This window comes from Linepithema humile, chromosome 4 (assembly GCF_040581485.1).
Source record: "Linepithema humile isolate Giens D197 chromosome 4, Lhum_UNIL_v1.0, whole genome shotgun sequence".
NCBI classification, from domain to species: Eukaryota; Metazoa; Arthropoda; class Insecta; order Hymenoptera; family Formicidae; genus Linepithema; species Linepithema humile.
Window position 1 is genome coordinate 30,143,888 of NC_090131.1, and position 23,923 is coordinate 30,167,810.

The window sequence follows — 23,923 nt, forward strand, 5'->3', positions numbered from 1 at the left end:
GGCGATGTGTGTGTGCTCGTCGTATTACGCCATCGTGTGTATGGTCTTCTCCCTCTAATGCATATATGTATCGAGTCGCGGCGCATATGGTACACGACGCCATTATATACGTGTACATATGTACGGACGATGTGTGTGACCTGCTTACACGAGAGCGCGCGACTTGCTTTCGTGTATATTACGGATAACTGTACCGCCAGACTGGTCGGTCGCGTGCACGTGTGCATGACACACGCGGAACGGGCGAATGCACATGCACATGCACGTACGCGAGTGTAAGAAGGAGAAAGAGACAGACGCGGTATTTATGTGCGCGTACGATGCGTCAAGATGAAGACCGGAGTGTTTTCACACACACACACACACACACGCATACAGATGTACACGCAGCTATGTGGACGATGCGGTAATTAACTTCGCACGAGATTAGAAGGCGTGGGTACCGAGCGAATTCACGGCGAATGAACGCTAACGGCGAAGCCAAGGGAACGTGACGAAATTCCGAGTGCAGCTACAACACGTACCTAAAGGAAGACGATTGCGGATGCGCTACGTTGCATGGTTTATGCTTACGTTGCATAGCGAAAATTTATGCTTCTCGTTTCTCTTTCGGAACATACCATAACTTTACGTAAGCGACAAATGTCTGGAGAGAGGAGGCGGAAGTGTCGAAAGTAGAAGTCTCAGATTTCGATTTTGAACAAAAATATAAGCTTTAAGCGCGTGATGATTGTATATAAATTACAGCTATATCACCGGAATGTCCATAAAGTTTGCTAGTTATAGGCGTTGAACTTTATAAGATACGTGTACTCTGAAGCTTGTTAGGCTTGAAATATTACAAGTGTCTTATATTTCAATCTATTCTAAAATGTTGTAAGCAGATTAAAAAATTTTCCTGGAAATTATAATTTGATCGAACATTCTTATAAATTAACAAGTATTATAAGTAAATCATTAATTAACTAATATCAATTAAGCTTATAAAAGTCAGTTTATCCGAAATATGAATATTTAATCAAATAACGAAATTATATTTCCATTATTATTATAAACGAAAATAGATATTATAATTGAACTCAATTATTTTGAAATATTCACTATCACATATTTGCATTTTACAATTCTATTGGAACATCATTGCATATTTCAACGAAATATTCCTTATAATTATCTTTTCTTTCACTAAAAAGTTTAAAAGTGTCTTTGTACCATCGTAGACTATATTTTAGCCACTTTCTTTTAAGATGCTTTTAAAATCACAACCAACAAAAAATAGCATTCTCCTTTTTCTGTAAACTTTTAATTTTTTTACCGTTTTCCTCTCCGTTTTGTTAAAAGTTATTTTCGTTATATTCAAGAAAGATTTTTTCACCTATCGAGAATTTTACAATCTAACGCGCGGTGCTTTTTCAAGCATTTACGCTATGTCGCAAGATTTAGTGTGCTGAGTCTTGTTTGTGTTCTCTTAAAAGCAATTTTTCTTTACGAAAATGTAGCGAAGAAAATCTACGAACATAGTCTGCACCAAGTGCGCGCCCCGGCAAACTTCATTGTTGCGTACCGCTGGAGTACATAATTAATGACCTTCGTACCGAGTTTTGCATTGCAAATGATACTCACGGAACGTTCGCACGCGTATGTATAACGCGTATGTATGCATACGTGCGTTCGTGCCGGGAATAGTAAAAAAAAAATAGATATATATATTATATATATATATATATATATATATATATATATATATATATATATATATATAAAGGTGCGGAAGGAGGAGGAGAAAGAGGCGAGTCGAACCGGTTTGCCGATGACAAATAGCGCGAAAGTTTCGGGATCGACAACGACGACGATCGACACGGCTGTAACTTAGCGCGTAACTCCTTCCCATATCACTATCGGCGGTGACCTCCTTTTTCCACGTCCGCTGTCAGAACACCGCGTCCGTTTGTCATTCGCAAAGTTCGATAAAAGCGTATTTCCGTGCGGTGAAATTAATTACCCTGTTAATAACAGTAATTGCGAAATTTACCGTAAGATTTATACCCGCTGACTGTAGAATTATATGTTTTTCAAACGATGCTACATAAGATATGTACGTGGAAAGGATAATTTGCGGTACAATTCTTTGTGAATAAGATCGAAGAAGGAATGAGAAAATAAAATTCTTAACCTAATTAATATATACTGCATCGTCGACACGTATTTGTAGTGCAACGAATGTATATGTTACATTATCAGCATAATTAATACTTTGTACTGCATAATTAATACTTTGTAATTATATAATGGACAATTAACATATCTTTAGTCTTTCCCAAGTCAATTATAGAATAAAAAATAAACAAGAGGCTAAATGGCACTTTTCGTTTAAGAGTAAACGTTGGAAATCTTTTCGTTCACATTATTGCTTTCACTATTCTGTTCCATTTCTCTTGCGTGCACCTTAAGCTATCTTTGAATTTTTTAACGGTTTTCTAATGGTTCCGAAATGCAGTTTCTCGGTCGTGTTATGTGTTATATTACTATTATATATTAATCCTTTAAATACAGACGTATTCTTCGAATTCTTTTAACATTTCAAATTCATAAAATTCGATATCTTTAATCTTTAATATGCGGGCAATAACCACAAGAAGTTTGAAAACGAGGTGTTCCCGTTCTCATTCGCGAAATTTCACGCTCACGTTCTCTTCGCATGATTATCCCGCGCGTTTTTTTCACTGAAATCGTTGGTCAATCTCGGATGTGCTAAATGCGCGTCACGACCCGCTGACGGTGGCTTGTGGCAAAGTGCCAAGGTCGATCGCGGGGCCACGTACGAAATGAACCTGCTATTGTGCGTTCGCAAGTGCGTTAATCGCACCCGTCTCACTTATCAAACAATGCACCGATGGACTGCGCCACAACCTATCCGCCAACCTTGATGCAGATATCGTGATATCATGAATACATGGACTACGTTCAAGAAAAACACTTTAGAATGAACCTTATCTTGCTCTTCATTTAAGTGAACAAAGCTTGAAGCACTTTCTTATAAAATTTTATTTTAAAGAAAACAGATTAATGACCTGAGATTACATATGTAAAGTTATAATAAAATATGCATTAGTTTTTTTTTTTTAATTTAATGATGCAAAATAAGTCCATTAAGATACTTTGCTCTCTCAAGGTTAAATATAAAATTTATTCTAAAATTTTAGAAGGATTTATTCGATAAAAATGTGGAATTTTCTCAAGTAATAAAATTTGTAATACTAAAATCGACGAGAATTTTCGAAAACATGAAGTTTTGATTAACTGTACCTGACGGATTTTAAAATGACGGTGATAATTGCAGCACCAAATTTGTAAAAGAGAACAGCGACAATCTTTCTTGCAAAATGGCCAAGACATCGTCTATCTTTAATTCACTTTCACACCACGATTTGTTTCATAAAAATCATTTTAAAGTCTATTCATTAGATTGTCTTTCTTGCACTCGTATATGATACACCAATTCACAATTCCGCTAATTAAACAACGAACTTCGCGAGAATTAAGAACAAAGAACTTACGAAGGTGCGAACTCGTCCTCGACTTGAGCTCGAAGATTTCTCAAAGCAAATCATACAACGTTCTATCATGTATGTGAGCGACGAATATTGGTCTGATAACGCGTTATCGCAGTTATCAATGCGAATACGAGTGCGTAGAAGGCTTGTGGAATGCAATAAAAATTGCGATATAAAAGAATCACAGCGGATGTCGGAGTATAAAAAATATCACAAATCAATACAGAATAGTGCTACAGAAATATTGTAGTTTTTTTAGCCATTTTTTGTTTGGTAGCGTCATATGCCATAACTGCAATCACGTGTAAATAACGTGCAGTCGTTGCGATATAAATTTTGGAGTCAAAATTTACGAAATTGGCAGTACTTTTACGTGAAATATGAACGGAAAGTTTTAGAAAACCGAAAAAACTTGAAATGGAATTTTCCATAAGGAGAAGGTTCTTGGGTTTTAACTTGGATTTTAACAAAGAATGTTACTCGCAGTAAAAGTTCTAAATCCAGCCAATAGCAAAGTAGTGTTCCGGAACTGTCCCATTCTTTCCTATAAGGTAAAGAGAATCAAGAACAAAATCCCTTCTACCTTTTCTTTTGTTATCCGTTTATTTAAAGTATTCACTAGTGTCCATTTCAACGTATTGCAAGAAAATTACTGGTCCATTGCAAAATACAGGGTGGGGGACAAAGAACAGCAGGTTCCGAAAACCGTTCTATTCCATCGCTATTGGCTGGATTTAAAAAATCTACTGCGAGTAACATTTTTTGTCTATAGAATACGTTAGGTACGCCTGCTGAATGCCGAGAAGTGCTACCTACGTCAGTAATCCACTGGCCTTTTTCGAAGCAGAACAGCTGTTCATTTTCTTGTTAACTTTTTAGAACCGCCTGTGAGAACAGCGCAGTAACGATCTCGTCGCGAAACAAAAAGCACGCTCCTAAATAGGAAACTCGAGCCTGCTCGTTATTAACTCGTTAGACTCGGGAGAAAGAGAACGGGTGCTCCATTTCGGAAATAAGAGAAGATGTAATAATTAACGGACATTAAACAGGATGGATACCTTTTGTGTCAAAATTTCGCGTGAATAACCAACGATAGTGAGTGAAGTGTCATCATCGTTCGTCGTTCCGTTGAAATTTGTGTGGATCATCGTTATTTATTTTTACAATGGATGTGCAGTGACCACGTGCAGTGACAACGAGTCGTAGTTTACTTATTGTATAGTGTAAAAAGTGTCGCATCGGACACAAACGAACCTCTGTAAATTTGGTTTCCCATTTTTTTAAATTGAAAAAAATAATTAGAGTTCTGGATGCCCCCCGAGGAGTTCTAGCGATAATTATTAATACTCGAAGTGCTCCGAGGCAAAATAAAAAAGTTTTCGATGGTTAAAATTATACGGACCCGAAAAATTTCTAAGTCCCACTGGGCTAAGAATTTTTCTCGGTAATCAGTAGTTCTGTTGCGAGTCCTGTATATCCCCCCTCCCTCCCTCACGAGTTCTAACGATTATCCTTAAGGCTCAAAAAGCACAGAACTGCCAACTTTACAGAGGTCAAAAATGAACAGTACAGTTCGAGCACTAACCTTTTGTTGCGCCAATCTAAAGGACTCCTCGAAGTGCTTGTGAACCGCCTGCTCGGCCCGCTGCTTTTCGAGTCTCTCCCGGTCCATTTTGGCCTTCTCCAATTCGCGTACCTCTACTTCACGCCGATCCCTGCAAAAAGAAAGTAAGAAAACTTAGAGCTATTGTTACATCATGCAATATATGGATGGATATAAATTAATCCGCAGTTTACGAGATCGCTGGCAATTAAGAGTAGATTTATAGCGCTTCGTTGATAACATCTTGGTGAATCCATTTTCTATTTCTAGATCCAGCTGCAGTTTGCAGCCTTGGGCAATTTAATAGATTTAAATTTAGTTTTTTATAGTTTATAATCTTAACTACACGGAGAAAATTTTATATAAAAAATTACTATGTATGACATTAACTGTGGACAATAAAGCCGCGAATCGAAAATTTTTACTATGTTTCACATGTAAAAAAACATAGTAATTTCTCTTATAATGCTTAATTATAAATTTATATAAAAATGCGTATAAAATGTTTGGTTAATCAGAAAGTTCTTTAGAATTTTCGCCTTTCATTCTTAAAAATTCGAAGAAAACTTTCTGATCAATTGATAAACATATATTATCATTTTATTACACAATAACTTAATTAATCAAATCTTCATCTATTTTTTCAATAGGAAGAGATCCGAAAGAATCTCAAAATCTTATTCTAAATATCGAGATAGATGTTCGAAACAGCGAAGTGAAAAAATAACGCGACCTTGCCCCGCCACGAGGCTTGAGCGTCTTTATACACTTCGTTCCGCAATAACACTTAAACGACAGACGTAATTTATGCGCGTGCAATTTATACGACCGTAAAGGAACTCGGCCATTCTCATGCCGCTTCGCATTCACATGTCTTATCGATTTATCTCCGCCCCTACGGCCCCTGTTCGCAACGCCGGCGGAAATCGCAAATAGCGTAACGCAAGCGGAAGAAGAAATACGGGAATCGCTCTCGCCCTTTCGCCGGGGGCAATAAACTCCCGTCAGCTGTTCTTGTTATTCGATTTAGTCAAAATTCATTGTTTTTCCGTTATATATACGCATTCCCCTTACGATTTGTGAGAGATTCTCAACTCTACCCTTGATGCGTAAACATTTTTCTACTCCCAAGGAACACAGAGAGGAGAATTTATGAAAATAATTCATAAAATTCATTAAATAATTATACAGTCGTATTTTATTACTTCATAGAAAAAAAAGGAACATATGATTCTACATCATCAAGATAAAAACATGTGAAACATCTATTTTCCCGCGATGTACCATTATTTCACTCAACGTTTATCTACGCTACTTGCGTACAGTCTTCGAGGATTTGCCCTGCTACGCATCACTCTTATTTCTTGCACTCTGCGCAAGGAAATTCGCTCGTTTCGTACAAACGCAACGCAAGTGCGCGCGTGCACAACGACGGAGATAATAAAACGCAGCGTCTGGCTGGTATATCTATCTCGCCACTTTTTAAGGGGCGCGGGGTAAGATAAGCATTCATTAACGCTTGCGCAAGTTATTTATACTGTTACGTGCGCAACGCGCATGTTTATCTGCACGCTCGGTCGGCGGACCTTACAATGCACGCGCGGGATTCGAGCGCGCGATAAATACGTCCGTACATATCTTTTTTTTCTCTCTATCTTTCTCTCTCTCTCTTTCTTTCGTTTCTCTTTCTCCTACTTCTTTTATCTTCGCGAGCAAGTGCGGTGTATTCTGACACTGTTCTAGAAAAGATTTCCGACTCAGGTAGTTTTCTAAAAAAAAAAGGTTGTTCTTCTGTCAATTTATGTATTTCCTTTTAAGGGAAAAATTCTATTCAACAAGTTTGACAAATACTACAAACTGTATACTACAACCGAAAAAGAAGCTGACGCGAAGATGAAGTGAAAATATGCTCATAGAATTTTAAAGAATCCAGAAATTTCAAAATCCTAAAAGTGCTTTTAAATGAAATTAAAAAATGTTTTTCGTTCGCCGGTTTTCTTCTACCTGCAAACCTAGGTTTTCAGAAGGCACTCTCTGTTTGCATTCGATATTTGCGACGTCAGTTACTAAAATGCGCTTAAAAGCGCAAATCATTGCAGTTGTGTAAACGTACGGAGTTATCTACTCGCCTTGTGCTGACTACATCATGTTTTACATCCTGGCGCCGAAACGCAATTACGCGCGATCGCGTTATTACTCTTCGCTCGCTCGTCAACTTCGTTATCTAGCGCTGTGACATTTTTCCGAGGTCACGAATGTTGCAAGCAGCCTAGATCATCAACTTTAAAGCTGGGTAATTGAGTCACACTGTCTTGTTATTCGGTTGCATGTTCAGCGAATGGCAAATGTCCGATTTCGTCAGATAAAGTTAATACTTTTAATAGCTCACGTAATAAAACTTAAAAACTACAATTTTCGAAGATAATTCTTATCGTCACGTGCATGAAAATAGACATACAGATATGTGACGTATGTAATGCGACATAAATTAACTTTCATAAAGTTTGCCAAATTTTGTCAATTCTGTTTGTATTGTTTGACAAATTAATAGCCGATTTTTGTTTTATTCTGTGATTACATCACTTATTTAATATTCAAAATTTGTGAGTCCAACAATAAGATTTTAAATTGTTCAGTTATTTAAAAAATTTAAAAAAATTTTTTAATTTTAAACGTTTGCAATTTAACGCGAGATAACATTAAAGTAAATGAATGAAGTAAACTATTTAACATTAAATTAATATGAAAAATATGCTCATATATATTAAGCGAAGACACGTTCTTGAATGTAAGTCTTACGAGAAACATCCTGCATAACATGCATTATTAGGAAAAAAGGCAGATCCCGTTGACGCATTTAAGCATGCATGCATGCTCGTTCTTCGGAAGAGATTGCACGACAACGTGCATAATACGCGCGACATAATGCAACTCAGCAGCGAGAGTAGCTGGCGAAGCAGAGAGAAACGAGACGAGGCACTTCCAGGAGATCTCTACACCCGAAGAGGCGCGCATGCATGCATTCTTGGAACGCATAACGTGTCATTACAATGCTGCAAATTCCAAAATCATATATAATGTCGCAGACCATTGTCGACATGAAGAGAAAAGTAAAATAGTCAACAAAAAAAGTCAACACAATACTAAAAATTCCAAAATACGTCGCTTGACATTGTTAGAATAAAAATTTAAATGTCAGATAGTCAACCGAGTAAACATTTTGTCGTCGTTATCAATATTCGCCTTTTTACGTCACGTCTTCCATTGTCCGTTTGTTCAAGGACGGGATCGCATGTAGAGGGCAACGTGTGAGAAATTCGACCATCTTTTCGTGGACGAACAATTGCCAGAAAAAAAGAGTCATACACATATACCGCCGTCTTTAAAAATAATTAAAAATTCGATAATTTGAAGGAGAAGGATTGTAAAGATTGTCTTCAAGTTTTTCAATTTCTAAAACTAATTAGTTTGTAAAAGTCATCGGATGGAATAAGCTGACTTCGCTTGAGAAAATTGATAATTAACAATTATATCAATGATTTATAGAAGCCTCTACATTATTACGCGTGTAATTGAGAAAACAAGACTCCGTTAGCATGTAAGAAGCATAATATTATTCTTGCGAGAAAGTGTTAAGAAATCACGACCTAAGGTCAACTGGTTTGTATTCCAAGTGGCGATAGCAAAAGTCTCGTTTCACTAAGCGCGCAAATATAATGCCGACTTCGTGTTTCGCTCGTCCAAAATAAATCCGTGTTTACGTAATATTTACAACACATCGATTATTTTTCGATATATAAGAAAATGGAAATTTCAAAGAGCTTCGAAGAACCGCCTGATTAACTTGATTATAAACGAACGAGTGAAAGTTCGAGATATCTACAAACATAACGATACGACGGTCATAAACGTCCATCCCGAGTCGACGTGTTCAACGACTTTTCAAGGACAACGTACGAAACAGACTGATAATGACGATGAATCAACTCGGTATGATCGTAATTTGAATAATACATGTGTAAACGCGACAACGTAGCAACGTTGAATCAAAGGGCAAAGCTGCAAGTTCGATTAAGATAATAAAATATAATCGCCGTGTATCGTCACTTATCGACTGCAGTGCAACCGATATGATATTTCACTCCTGCCTCGAGCGAATACATCGACTCTATACTCGACTCGTTCGATTAAATCCTCTCATGAATTTTGCATGACGCCCCGAGGATTCCTTGCGTGTCGCTTACGACCTCTGAATTTAATCCAAATCCTAAAGCGGTCAAGAACCAATCGTAAAACAAAAATCAATCATTATAACTAATTATTACGAAGAGCTACCTATAATTTCTTTAATAAATGACGATATAATGACTTTTTAATGATAAAATCAATCAATATTCCATCGTTCCAACAACAATTTTATAATATATATTTTTGCATCAAATAATTTTATCAATCTTAATTATCTTCTTAATTCAATTCATTCTGATGATTATATCTGTGTTTTATATTTCCATTTATCATACGAAACATATTTCAAGGAATATTTTCATTATTCACGATTTTGTCACATGGCATTTCATGATTTACACTTGATAATTCTGAAATAAAACATAGAAGAATGTTTAGTACTCAGTTTAGTATTCTTTTGGCATAGCTGTCCTTATTTGATCATCTCGTTATTCCGTCGAGCGAGGTGAACGTATTCGAAAAGGAAGCCAGCATTAATTTTCTCTCCACGACTACTAAATCGTTTCGTATCGCATTTCGCAATACATTTCGAGCATGATGAATATGTACGAACTACAAACGTGATCTAGAATTTTAGAACAACAGTTAAGAACTAATTAACCCAATTTGACTGTTGATTACGATAGTACCGATAGTGACGATTGAACCAAGCAAGTTTATAGACTTTGCAATGTAATTTATGCTTTTAAAATTGCAGATACCGCATTGAAACACATTTTACAATTTTTAAGCTCAAATGACATTACAAAAATAAAAAAAAAATTCTAAAGAGAAATCTACTTTTAATACAAATCTCTGACATTTTAATGAAAATAAGTACAGAAATAATACGTAAAAAAAACGACGTATGTATAGAGACACTTTTCTGCCTGTCATGTAAATTTAAATAAAGAAACAAGTGACATCCGTGCGTAAAGGTGTACAAAACGCGAGACAATTTGCAAAATAAATTCAACAGACGCGTAAACATATACTGATCTGCTGTGACCTTCGTCGAGACGATTTTCAAGACTCCGTAAGTCATTTCAAACGAGTGACGGAAATACACTACGAAGTAATATGCATACAAAGACGAGAGATTGACGGAATTTCGCGTTGCCCAACACGAATATTGCGAAGGTGAACGATTTCAATCGCCTACGTGATTACAGTTCATAGCACACGCACATAACAACACGTGCTTGTTAAATATGCGCTCGCGGTGATTGGTATTATCGACTCGATTTTCCACCGTCGGCTATAAACAATTTTTCGTATAGGCCGAGGCCGACCAGCCGGCCGCAGATCCTACGCGCCGAAGTAATGGCGCGCGGTAATGAATATGAATCACGAACGCTCGATTAACCGTATTAACGATCGTCCGGAAAAATTTCTTTCGCTCGGAGCCGCTCCCCCAAGCGACGCGCGGTGACCCACTTCGTGCGGCACTAACGCAGACGCGGTAAATCGCCCGCAAAGCGTGAAGAGTGCTACTTGAATTTTGGGGGAGATTATTAAAAAAAAACAAAAAAGTTGTCAATGCCACGCTAGAGAGAAATGTCAAAGAGGAGTTATAAAGTTTTTAATTTAAGATCTTGTCGCGACAGTAACAAGTTTTTTAGAGAAAGATATATTTCTCTTCAAATAAATTTCATTCGGGTGAAGTTTTAAAATTCTTTCTCAATCTTTATATCTTAAGATGAGATATATCTTTGGCTTTATATACTTTTTTTCGAAACTTTTAACGTTTGACATTTCATTCCTCTTCAAGAATTTATGGTAATTAAAAAACAAGAGTCCTGAATGACACAGATCTATTTTTGAGAGATATAAAATACAGAAATCGACATTCGTTTTGGGATGAGAGGTGCATAAAAATCTCGTGAAACACATGCGCGAGGACACTCGTTAGCTATATATGTCCTGCTCCTTCGCGCGTCCCGTTGCGCGTATTGCTTTACGCGCGGGCAAATTAGCGCCTGCATTCCTACGCTTTCTGCACCCGCCGTGTGATTACCGTGATTTCTACGTGACGTAATTCTACCGACCGCAGAAACCGACGGGCAAAGGGAGAGAATAAGATATAAATGGGCGGGTGGGAGGGATAAAGGGCGAAGAGATGCGATCGAGAAGGAACGAGTTTCGCACGTGTGGCGCATGCATATACACCTTCCATGCGTAGGTATGTGTGCACGCGCGCGTCGGCCAATGTATCATTCAGATAGCTGAGATATACGTCGAGACGGGCGGAGATACGTCTCGGTATAACGGCCACATCTATCGGGTGACGCTGAAACGGCCACGCAAAACACTCGCGGTTAGCGCTCGTGGGAACAATACGATCGTTCGCGGTAACTTATCACGCATTTGCATTACCACGGCTTGAAAGGATCGTAAATCACATCAATCGCGTTGTAAAATGATACTCGGTCAACAGTTCCCGGGGAAAGTCCCGTGTGATTGAGTAACGAAAAACGAGTGGCCTTGATCGAAGATGATCTATTATTCGTTTTCAGATCATTAGCCTTAGCTACGATATAAGTGGAGAAAGTATATTTGACTAATGATGGCTAGACGCCATAAAAATTGTAATAGATTTAATTAATTGATTGTTAATTGATCGGTTCTTTGTCATTTTCCAGATTGTAATCTACATTATTCCTTAATAATGCAGTAATAATATAGATTGTTCGCGAGGGAGCGAAATTGCACGTAAACGTCGTCGAAGTTTACACAAAATAACTTACACACAAGTTACACGTGAATAGAGACCTGATAACACAAGTATTTTAAGTGATTATTTCCAGCTTCGATTAACTTTAATTGTCCGTTAAAATTGTTGACCAATCTTTCGTTCGGTTTTCTATCGTTGTTCGATAAGAGTATTATTTCTATTTCTATCCCGATTTCGGTAATAATAACCCGTTGATAGCAACCTTGAGTGCTTTTAGCGATCGAAACTTTATCAAAATTATCGAAAAAATAGTAGTTGTATCATTTTTTGTTGGAATTTTACACGAATATTATTACTAATTAATTGTGGAGCACGTATTATGCCACAATCTCAAACACAGATCTTATTTCTCTCAAAACAACACTCGGGATTATAATTCCACACAATAAAATTTACATCAATATTATAATATTAAATCAGCTCCAAATAAATATTAAAATCCTTAATTTGAGGAATGCTTTCGTCTCACTGTGCGCACAAAAACAAAAGTTCACCTCGTTTTCTCGATCTTGCCAAGTTTCCAGCTAAAGAGGTCAGCGTTCGATATACGACCGGAGCGGGCAATAAAGCGCGACGAACAGTGCGCACGACTTTCGTTTTCGTCGTCTTATTGGCACACGTAACCCAGAAATGAGGAACGCGCGAAAGGAAGTGCGACCGCGGTATTGTACGATTGTAATTTCAATGAAGGCGATCTGCATGACGGCGCCGCGTCATCGCGCCATCGCGGGACGTGCGAGCGAGAGAGAGTACGCGCGAGACTTTTGTTTCGTCGCCTGGCTGCCACTTTGAATGAACTGTGTCACACGCGTGCATTTACGATGACAAAACTAGTTCCGCGAACACGGCGAACTGCGCCGACCACGACCACGGTGGTCTATAGAAAGCCCGCGAGAGAGAGGCTGCTCTCTCGTTAAATGTCACTAACCTTATAACGCTCGTCTTTCTCCTTCCTATCGACGTGTGAGCGCACCTGCTACTACTGCCGCCTCGGAACTCGTGTTAATATCCGTCGCGAACGACGTCCCGGCATATTTATGTCGTGACTTCGATAAGTGGTTCTATATTTGACTGTCGGTTGTGACCCAAGCGAGAACGAAATGTCACGTAGTGCCAAATTATGATATTTCACAGACGAGACAAACGTTTTTTGTCATCGTTAAACAGAAATTAAACAATGCTCTCAATCTTTATCAATTACTTTTTATTTTGTTCTCTGTTCTGTAATCACTGACACACTTTATACGTCGCTGCTAATTCCTGGAATACTACTTTTTTAAAATGTTTTATCGCGAGTAAATATATTAAACGCGTTTAAATATTTTACCTAATCTCTCTGACAGCTTTTAAATAGCTTTTGATAAGATAAGATATTCTCGGAAATTACTTTAAACTTTGATCGTTTATACAATTTTAATGATGAATCATGTATTCTACATGTCAGCACTTTGCTTTTTAAGAAACAAACATATATTGCGAATTAATATTGAATATATTTAAATATATAGAAATGCGCGCGTGTGTGTGTGTAGCAACTGACTTGCCGAATTAGAATCTGCGCGAGCGAAACCAGCGGTCAAGCTTCGACGCGTGCTCGACGTCTGCAAAATTGCTCGTGCAGAAAGACGTGCCAAAACGCACTTCTCCGGCGGCCGGTTGCCATGAGCTATTTTCGATCAGAGCGTTCGGACGAAAACGAGACTGCACGGTGTGGATATTACGGTTTGGCGTGTAAATCACACGGCGATTGTAGACGCATTGTAAAATTTCGCGAAATCGACCTCGAACTCGAATTTAAAAAAAGCGCAGCTGCTGACACATAAAATGCTTCACTCTGATCTCGCTGATTTCACGCCAAGGATTTCGTTGATTCTGTAGCAAAAATCTCTCTTCCAAGAAACAATCGCAAAATATTTTTTACTTTACTTTCTACTAAATTATTCTAGTCATAATAAATTGTAAGTTAGATCTTAAATGCTATCTGATGATGAATTTGTTTCGTAATGTTCTTTACTTCTTCAATGACTTAACACTAATGTTTGATTTGCCTTTAATCAATATTACATTATGATAAAAATATTTTTCTACGATAAGTGGCGATTATTTCACTGATCAGGACTCGGCCTTGTCACGTTGACAACTTTTACGAAAGAAGGAGACGTGTATCTTTTACTATTTACAAGTGTGCAGCAACAGCCGCATGAAATAATGACCACTATGCGGTGAATGCCCCTTGTAAATTGCCACAGCTGGCTCGCTCGAAAATTATTTACGCAGTCTACCTAGAGTCGAGAGTAGAGAGAGAGAGAAAGAGAGAGGATTCTCCGTCGCTTTAATCCCGTCCGAGGAAATTTTACGTCGGGAAATAATGTTTTACGACGGTTGAACGGTACGGTGCGCAAAAGAAAGACCGGAAAATGAACAACAGCGTTTATATTACGCAAACCAAGGGTCTGCGTTTGTGTGCTCGTGTACATGTGTATGAAACACGTCGCATCGTCGGCATCGAAGCGGAAAGCAAGGGGGCGATCAATAAATCCGTGAGGGAAACCCAGGCACGAAAGGTCGAATGCTCGCGCGAGGGCGGGTTCCGAGGGTGGATCGATCCAAGGGTGCTTTTCGGGACACTCGGAATAATGGCTCGAGGGGGAATTTAAATCGCATCATCGGCCGCATGCCTGCCGAGAATTTCTGCGTTCCGTATTAAAGATATGCATTTCAATCTTAAAAAAAAAAAAAAAAAAAAAAAAAATTGTACAAAGTTCTACATCGAGAGATATGACTTTGACTTATTGGAAAAAATATATAGAAACTTGACCTGTACGGCAGTTATATTACATACATGATAATCTACATACATATACATATATATGTATATATATATATCTTCTCTGCAGAATACTTATTGTTGAAATCGATATTTCCTCAGAAATGTCCATGACCTAAGGATGGAAAATCTATAGTTCGAGCTTTAAGTTTTAATAAGACCGAAGCGCAGTGAAACTTTAAATTTGGAACGTCCTTGCGGGGGCGATTTGGACACGCTGCCGAGAAGAAGAAATCAATCTCGCAAACGTTTTAGGACTAAGAGAATCGAACACCCGTTATTTTTGGATAGAACAGAAGGGTAATACGTTACGCTCCTAAAACAAAGAAGAAATATTTCGGCTTTTTAATTATATTTGTGGAATGTGTGATAAAAAAAGATTATGAAAGCTGTGAAAAAATGTTATCTTTCCGTCAGCTAATTAACGATACTTATCGAAAGTAATTAACTTATCGAAGCTCGAATATAGGGAAAGCTTATGCAAATTATCCAAAATATAAAGATATCTTATCGTTTGTTGAATGTTCCGATTGCGTTGGAACAAAGTCCACACGCGCTGTCTCGCGAGACATGAAAGAAGCAACGAGACGTATTCTTCCCCCACACACATACACGCACATTTCTGACACGTGTATTCTTCTCGCAAGTTGAAATATAATTAGCGATGGGAAGGCAGAGACGACGGTAAGGATGTAAATCACTCGCCGCAGCGCGAATAAAGATCAAGGGAAACGACAAACAACCGGCCGGGTTACCGAACTCGTTCGGAAATTACATGACGGAAATTACAGGCGAGCCTCGCTCCACTCTGGCAGTCTGTACAACGACGGCGGGCAGAGGCGACACGCGGAGCAGGCTTTAAAAATAGTCACCGTGCTTCCAAGTCAGTTGGCTTTACGAAACCACGTGGACTGAGCGTGGCTTCCGGGAAGCCAATTTCACCGGCACTCTAATATCATTTCTAGAAATCGATAAAAAGAATGTATCTTATCGACGAAATTTTACGCGAAAAGAATACCGTATAAATAAATCAGGATATAAGATACACGAAGAAGAAGCTAACAGTTGTAATTTAAAAATTAAAACAGCAATATTTAAAGATTTTTTGAAAACATAATTAAAAATAATAAAGACCATATTTAATTAGAAAAAATTATTCGCGGTATCTTTAATATTTTTAAACTAAATGATTAAAAACAAATGCAAAAATCACGATATGGATCATCGTGTTTGTGCCTAAAGAGCAATTGCACCATCAAAACCCAATAATTGTGTAATTCTTCCTACAAAAACGATGTTGTAAGACTCGATAACCTCTTGTTTAATTCAAAATTTTTGCTCATTATCATCGAGCTCGTTGTCATTCATCATTCGGAACATCGTAGTGACGTCAAACGGTCACGATTAACAAACGTCGTGACGCCGAAAGGTCGGGCAAGTTAATCGAGATTCCCACTTTCAACTCGCTCTTTCCTCCAAGTCATCGGCGCGCTTGTTCACTATATCGCGTTTCCATAAACAAGTCGCCATTTATAACTCTTACAGATCCATGATTCTCTTTTGTTTTCGGTCCCGACGGCGTCCGCGAATAAACCAGTCTTTCACTCACGATCCGTCCTCACGCCCCTCTTTCCCGTTCCCCTCTACGAGATTTCCGTAAACATGCATTTGGCGTCCATCCAGTCGCAGAATGAAACGCATTATACGAGAAATTGCAATGGTTTAGACAGGTGACGAGATACTCTTTTTTTTTTTTGTCACACAAGCGAAAAAATTAATTGACTCCGTGGTCGAATGGCCAATAGGCACGATTTGTTCTGTACAAAACGCATATCATTGTCTATTATTCTTTTATCAGTACAGAACAAGGAAACTTATGTTTGAACTGCTTACGATACTAAAAAAAATTTACTGAGAATTTGTAACACGTAAGTCGAATTCAATCACTCTCCGCGCGTTACAAAACAATGTCAGCGATAAAGATGCGTTGAAAAGTGATAGTGCAAATAGAGTGCGCAGTTTTAGCAAATTACTGCACGGAAGAATTCAAAATTGATAGAATTATTTATCAAATACAGAATGTGTATGAAGTTAGCCCCACACTTTAATAAAATTAAAATAATCGAAATTGTACTCATTATACTAGTTTTGTATCAAATTGTACCGTAGTTAATTTTTTGAAATCACGCGCGGATTTCCAAAAAATCCAAATTTTTGAATTTTTTGGAAATCTGCGCGTGATTTCAAAAAATTAACTACGGTACAATTTGGTACAAAACTAGTACAATGCAGTACAATTTCGATTATTTTAATTTTATTAAAGTGTGGGGCTAACTTCATACACATAAATAAAGACAAATTTACTATTTCACGATTTTTCGTGAAATAATTTTCTGGGTGTGCAAACAGAATATTCCGCGAATCACTGCAGGAAAATAGCTTGTAATTTAATTACTAATGCAACGCAAACATTCACATTTGCATTATTTAATAATTATATTAAAAATGATATAAAAAACAATTAGCATTTAGCCAGTAAAAATACATTTATAGCAATTACATTTTCTGATATGAACGTTTATTAAACGTTGTCACGCGCACACAAACGACGAATACAAATTTACACAGTTATTTATAATATCGACGGCTCAACTGATTATATATTTTGGTATGCGACATCGAACAGAATTACTTCGTGCACCATTTTCAAAATGCTAAAAATAACGTATTTTATGTATGCAAACAGAACACATTTGGCAAATCAAATGTCCAATTTATGAATTGATGCGTCCCAAAAAAGAACAAAGTGGTAAATTCTTTATTGCCTTGCAAACTTAACACATAAATCACTTGCGTGAAAAGAACACACACAAACCAAAATAGACAAGATTCGTGTGAAATAGTCAAGACGAAGGTCGTCAGGTTAATGAACGTTTTCTCTTGAAGCTATTCGCTTTGAACTTCAAAAAAATTTAAATGAGTTAAGAAAATTCTGAGAACCATTCTAAATTTTGAGAGCGGTCGGAAATTTCAAGAATATATTATACTAATATATTTAAATAAACGTTATAATTGAGAGAAATTCCAGTTGAGAAATTTCATTAAATTGATAAATGATAAAATCTCGATCTCGAATCGTACATTTCTGTTGACCACAACATGAACACGTCAATATATTGCAGTTTCTTGAAATAGCGATTATCGCGCACACGCTCCGAAATAAACTGCATGTGCGACAGAATTTAAAATAAAAGTCAGGCGATAAGTTTCGCGTATAAAGCTGCTTCTTGCTAACGAGTAGTTTCCCGCTCTCGAGGGTAAACGCTCTTTCACAAGATGAACCCGAGGTCGCCGATAAGCCTAAGCGGCTTCCTCTCGTCGCGAGAAGTCATCTTTACAAAGACTCTGACCCGAATATCAGAGAATATCCGTAAAAAATAACCTGTGACGGGAACTCGTACACGCGAAATTCACAGAGCAATCAGCAGCATGAGTAGGTAAATCTGTGAACCAAGTATTTGAAGCACGCAATTTCTGCTTTTCAAGACACGAGCAATGCAAGTGTATTATAAGCAAGATTAGTGAATTAATGAACATTCATATTTTTGCATAATCAATCTTGATAAATTTCATGTGAATTTTCCATTAGTTGCGTCATTGCTTCATTTGCGTGTTGCAGTTGTTTTGACATGTGGAACACAATTTCTACGCTAACAGCAATACTTTTACAAAACAAATTCGTAGAATTTGTAAATAATGAATATTAAAAATATCTCTAATCTTTCACGAACGATGATTAGAAAAGCTATTAAAGAAGATAAGCACAAACGTCTGTCGAGTTGCAGAACTTTGTTTACCTGAAAACATAATATACGCGTTTTCGATTGGATTCGTTGGATGGAAATGATTAAAGAGGCACACACTACCGGAACGGATAATAAATATCTCTTTCTCCCGCTTGCACATGCGATATTCCGAATGCGAGATTACTTCGCCCCCGTTTTCACGTCCGGAGCCAGCTGGGACCGCAGCCAACTCCGTAAGCGGACTCTCTTCCATCTTCTTCCACGAATTCCGCGCAATCCAACGTTAGCTTGCCGCCACCGTTTTGGCTGCGCCGTAAATCGCACGCCTTTGTCCACGACCGAGGCCAAGAAAACCACCAGCTCATCAATAGCGAGCGGAGAGAATAATAAACGTGGGGAAGAATCAATTTTACATACGAGCGCACAAAGTTTTCTCGTACAAACAATATTAATGAGACGACGGGAGTGCATAACGCAAATTAGCATAACGCTACGTAATGCGATGGCAACAAAAATATGAATAAAATTACTCCGCAAGTAGCACGAATTACTTCAATAAATAACAAGGAAAACACATGTTCAATAACATATATTTGTATCACGCTATCTATCGCATGTTATCTTGGAATTATCGAAAATAAAAATATTAGAATATTCAAACGCGCATACTCGACGTTCTTTGCGAATGTAAAAATAAGACTCGTGTCGTATTTTATCTCTGGTCAATTGACAGAGACAAAGCCAGACATTACATGGGCGCGAACGACTATCAGTGACTCACACGATGTCACGCCACCGGTTCAGACTGTTTCAGATATTTATCACGCCTACAACGCATATGGTTACACAATAAATGTTCTTAAACGGATCGACAGATCGATTAACGATCGATGAACGACTGTTTATAAACTATTCGTGAGTTGACGCATCGAGTCTTTCTCAATATTTTCAATTGTAAATACATTTTATCATTATCTGTAGTATGTGCAATCGCACTTTCGTAGAGTCATTCACGAAATTTTTCCATTTCAATTGTTATTCCGCATGGAAGTTATATTAAATGTAAATATGAAATAAAAAGTAATCAGATTTAGCGAAAGTTCCCTCGCGATTATGATGCAACTAACAAGACAATCTACGTCATATTGTTCTATTTATAATATTACGTAACACGCAGTAAAGTATATTCATGGAAGTTTTTAGTTTTTAATTGATGTATTTCTTTGTCATATTATGGTCGGCGTGAACTGGTTTCTCGCGCAACTATTTCCGTAATTGCGTGTAGATAGCGGCGGCATGCAGATGCAGTCAAAGGGCAACAGAGAGATAAAGACGGAAAAGATGGTGCGCGGAGGGGACAGTGATAAACGCACGCGATAACGATATGTCGCATTTCTGCCTCCTATCGTGCTGATAACGTAGGCTGTGTGTAACACTGATAAGGACAACGCGAACAGCCGCTTCGGCGTTACCGATTTTTTTTAGGAAAAGTAAACGCGGAATGCGAGCGGGAAGTGGGAATGAGAGAGAAAAAGAAACGGAGGATATAACGCATAATCACTTCACTCGAGATACTTGCCACGATATATCAACCTTCGGACTTAAGTCACGCGCTTGATAACGAGAAGTCACGCGCGCGCACGCGCTACGGAAGTAGCGTAAAATATAATTATCGGATCGTTGCGCGATTAAGAATTAAGAACGATCAATATCGCGCAATCGTGCGAAATGACTCGGCTTCTCGCGTAATCGATCTGCCTGTTGTGTCTGCAAATAAAACTTTTTTTTTCGATCAATATAAGTCGAGATAAATTACTCGTACATTTTTTGCACTTGCATACGAATAGTAAATAATATGCTATTATATTATGCGGAAAGAATATTAAACAAGGAAAAAGTCTCACGTGTTTTTTTATACGCATAACATTTTTGATCAAATTGCGCGGCAAATAATGTTCTCTAAATATGTTTATAACTGATATATGTTTATTAGCATTTGTGGAATCGATCGATATTGATTAAATCAGTACGTCTGGCCGTTTTATCTAACAAACAACTTCCTCTGTCGTAATGCGTTTTTCATATCACAACGAATCCATCATTTATACACTTGTATCAATCTTCAATCGTACGGCTGTTATTGCGCAACGCTTTTTTAAAGAATGATTGCTGCTCGTTGTACCCTTACGAAGTTCGTGCACTTTGACCAGGAATGAGTTGTGTATAGATTCATGTTACATCAAGCATATATTAATACGTGCTGACTGTTTAAAGTTAATGCGATCAAAATACATAATTAATGGTACGTCAGTTATGTAATATTAGAAACAGTTTTGAAAAAAATTTAACGCATAAACAATTGAAATTATCAAAGTACAAAATGTCCTCTAGATTTGCAAACATGTGTGCACTTGTATGCGTAGATTTATTTTATTGCTCAAGATAAATTACTCTTATATTTCACTACTTGCGCACTTAAGATCGCAGTAATTTCAGTTTGCTTTCGCACACGAATCGCAATCTGCGCTTGTTTGAACATCGATAAAATATGTATTTGTACTGTAATTTATTTTCCGTATACTATGGAAAGCAGCTCGGTTTGCATGCTAATGCCTGCTAATTATTTATCATCTAAATGTATCTTTTTATAAGTAATCTATGTAGGTGACGCATAATCTATACAACCGCTAATGTAATTTTTTCATTTTTTTCGAAGGATCGTAAACACGATAATTGCAATTTAATGACTACAATTATTTCTCGTCATAAAAAATTATACTATCCTGTATATGTTGCACATTTTCAATTGTATCAAAGGTGGATAATTTTTTAACTCGTTCTTAAATACATTAATAAAATAATACTCTTCTCCTTTCGAATCAAGCAATATGTGTAACATTTATAATACTAATAAATATTTCTTAATATCTGATTTTATAATTGTTGTGTTACAACTGTCGCGATTAATTTTACGTCGTCTGGAAAAATCGGACGCCATAGATGCAATTTTACAGTCGATAATTCGGAAGCAGAAACGCGCTGAATCGCCGCCGAGGAGAAGAGAGAAACCCGAGCTCTCTATTGACCTAGATCGTGGCCTCGGCGGAGTGCAGCATCTCTTCGCTATACATATAGAGGAGGAATTGAATCTCCACCTTAGCAGAGAGCGCGTGTTGCACCGTTTCTTTTACCACTGCTCTCTTTTCTCGGTCGATCTTCCTCCGTCGTTTTTCCTCGCCGCTCCCTTCGGAGCTCTCTCGAAGAACGAGAAACCGGCGGAGCCAGTTACCGGAGGAGGATATTTGCGGTTGTGATTCAGCGCTGGCTCTCAAGAGAAACGGGAGAAGCGAAAGGAGGAAAGAGAGAGAGAGAGAGAGAGAGGGATTACAAATCGAGAAGGAAAACCGACCGTAACGACCGACCGATATATAGGGTGTCCCACTTTAACTTTAACAACGGGAATTAATGATTTAACGATTAATGACTTTAACGATTCTCTGAAATTAGCAGTCGATACTTTCAAAGGAATTATCTGTAATCTTTGTTAAATATCATATTTCCGCATTTTAATTTCAGTTTAAAATTTTCATCACTTAAGATAGCTTAAACTGAACTAGAGAATTCCAACTATTGTTACGTGTTTATTGTGATCTTTTAGTTGAATAGAAACCACAGTAAAATATAATCCGATTTCCTGAAACATTTTTGGGATATTTTCGTGAGTTCTAAAATTGAGAAATCTATTTATGCTATACAATATATTGAAGAATCACCTGGGGACTATTTGAGGGCTTATGACCGTCGGTTTCTTTTTGGCGTGAATCAAAATAACTTTACACAAACTAATAGGATTGTTCAGGTATATGGCCGAAAAAATGCCAACGGACTTTTCCAAGAACGTTAAGGACGTGCTTCTAGACGTCAAGGACGTAGCCGTTAGAGCGAAATTTTCTCTCCGACATTTTCCACATTTTCAATCTGTCAGATTCGCACGTATCATCAGTCGTGTGTTGTGACAGCCACCGAATGCGCGTGTTCGGTGAACGATTGTAAAAATTAATGCAGCGAGAGAGCGAATGTTTTCACCCGCGCGCGGCTTCTGCGAACGAACGAAAATAAACTCGGTGTTTTTTTTAGGAGTGCAGCACACGGTTGGGAGTATCGACACGATCGTATCGCCGGCCTTTGGATATCGGAGATACGATGAGTCAGATAGCATGTTTTGCGAACTAACGTAATCATTGCTATCGACGTCGATTTTATTATCTTTTCTCTGAGCACAAAAGCAAAGAGAGAGAGAGAGAACGAATGGAATTTTATTTTGATTTTGCGAGACTCGAAAGTTAGATTAGAATGACAATGATGATTATCGTACGAGTTATTGACATACTATAGAATTATATAACGTGTTATAAGTATAGCAAAACTGCGGGAAAATAATAATAAAAGATATAAACATGCCGCAATATGCAGAAAGTAAAAGAAAAAGAATATTAAATAAAGATAACTACAAAGTAAAAAGTGAAAAGTGATGTATGCCTAATTAAAATAATGATATATGTATACTTGTTAGCAAAGGAGAGTTATGTTTCTCTCGATGAGTGCTCTTAAGTATGCGAATAATTTGCAGAAAGAACATTCCGCCATTCTGTGACGAAAGAATTTGTCGAGTGTCTGGTTTGCCGACTCTCTCGTTCCGTTGAAAGCAAACATGATTCTATCGCCGACTCTTGCGAAATGTTCCGTAATGTTTCTTCTATTCGCGCGTGATTTACTCGGCAAATTTTGACAGTCGTGTTGCATGAAATTCGATATATAATACAAAACAATTAAATCGGAAAACTGTACTTCCGCCTAAACAATGCAATACTACTATTGATTAATGTTCCTGTAAAACTTTTATGAAACATTTATTTCCCAAGCGAACAAAAAAAATTTATCGTGAAAAGATCTCATCTATGATTATATTATCCTCTATATTTATATTTCGTAACAATTCTCGCGTAATCAAACATGCTGTCGCATTTCAAACGCTGACAGCAGTATCGATCGCAATGAAACGCGTTTGAAAACTATCAGCAACTGTAACCAACTATTACTATTGACAAAGTGCAAGCGTAATCTGATAAGTCGAACTTACTGCTTTCTCTTCTCTACGACACAATACCGATT

The 23,923-nt window shown here is 37.6% G+C and overlaps 1 protein-coding gene across 1 annotated transcript in view; it reads right to left on the bottom strand.

The window, feature by feature from the left end:
- Positions 1-23,923, bottom strand: part of Kdm3 (Lysine demethylase 3) — a 252,626-nt gene that overhangs the window by 22,562 nt on the left and 206,141 nt on the right. The window contains 1 exon segment of the mRNA XM_067352917.1: positions 5,140-5,269. Within this exon segment, the coding sequence (XP_067209018.1) occupies positions 5,140-5,269 (130 nt within the window).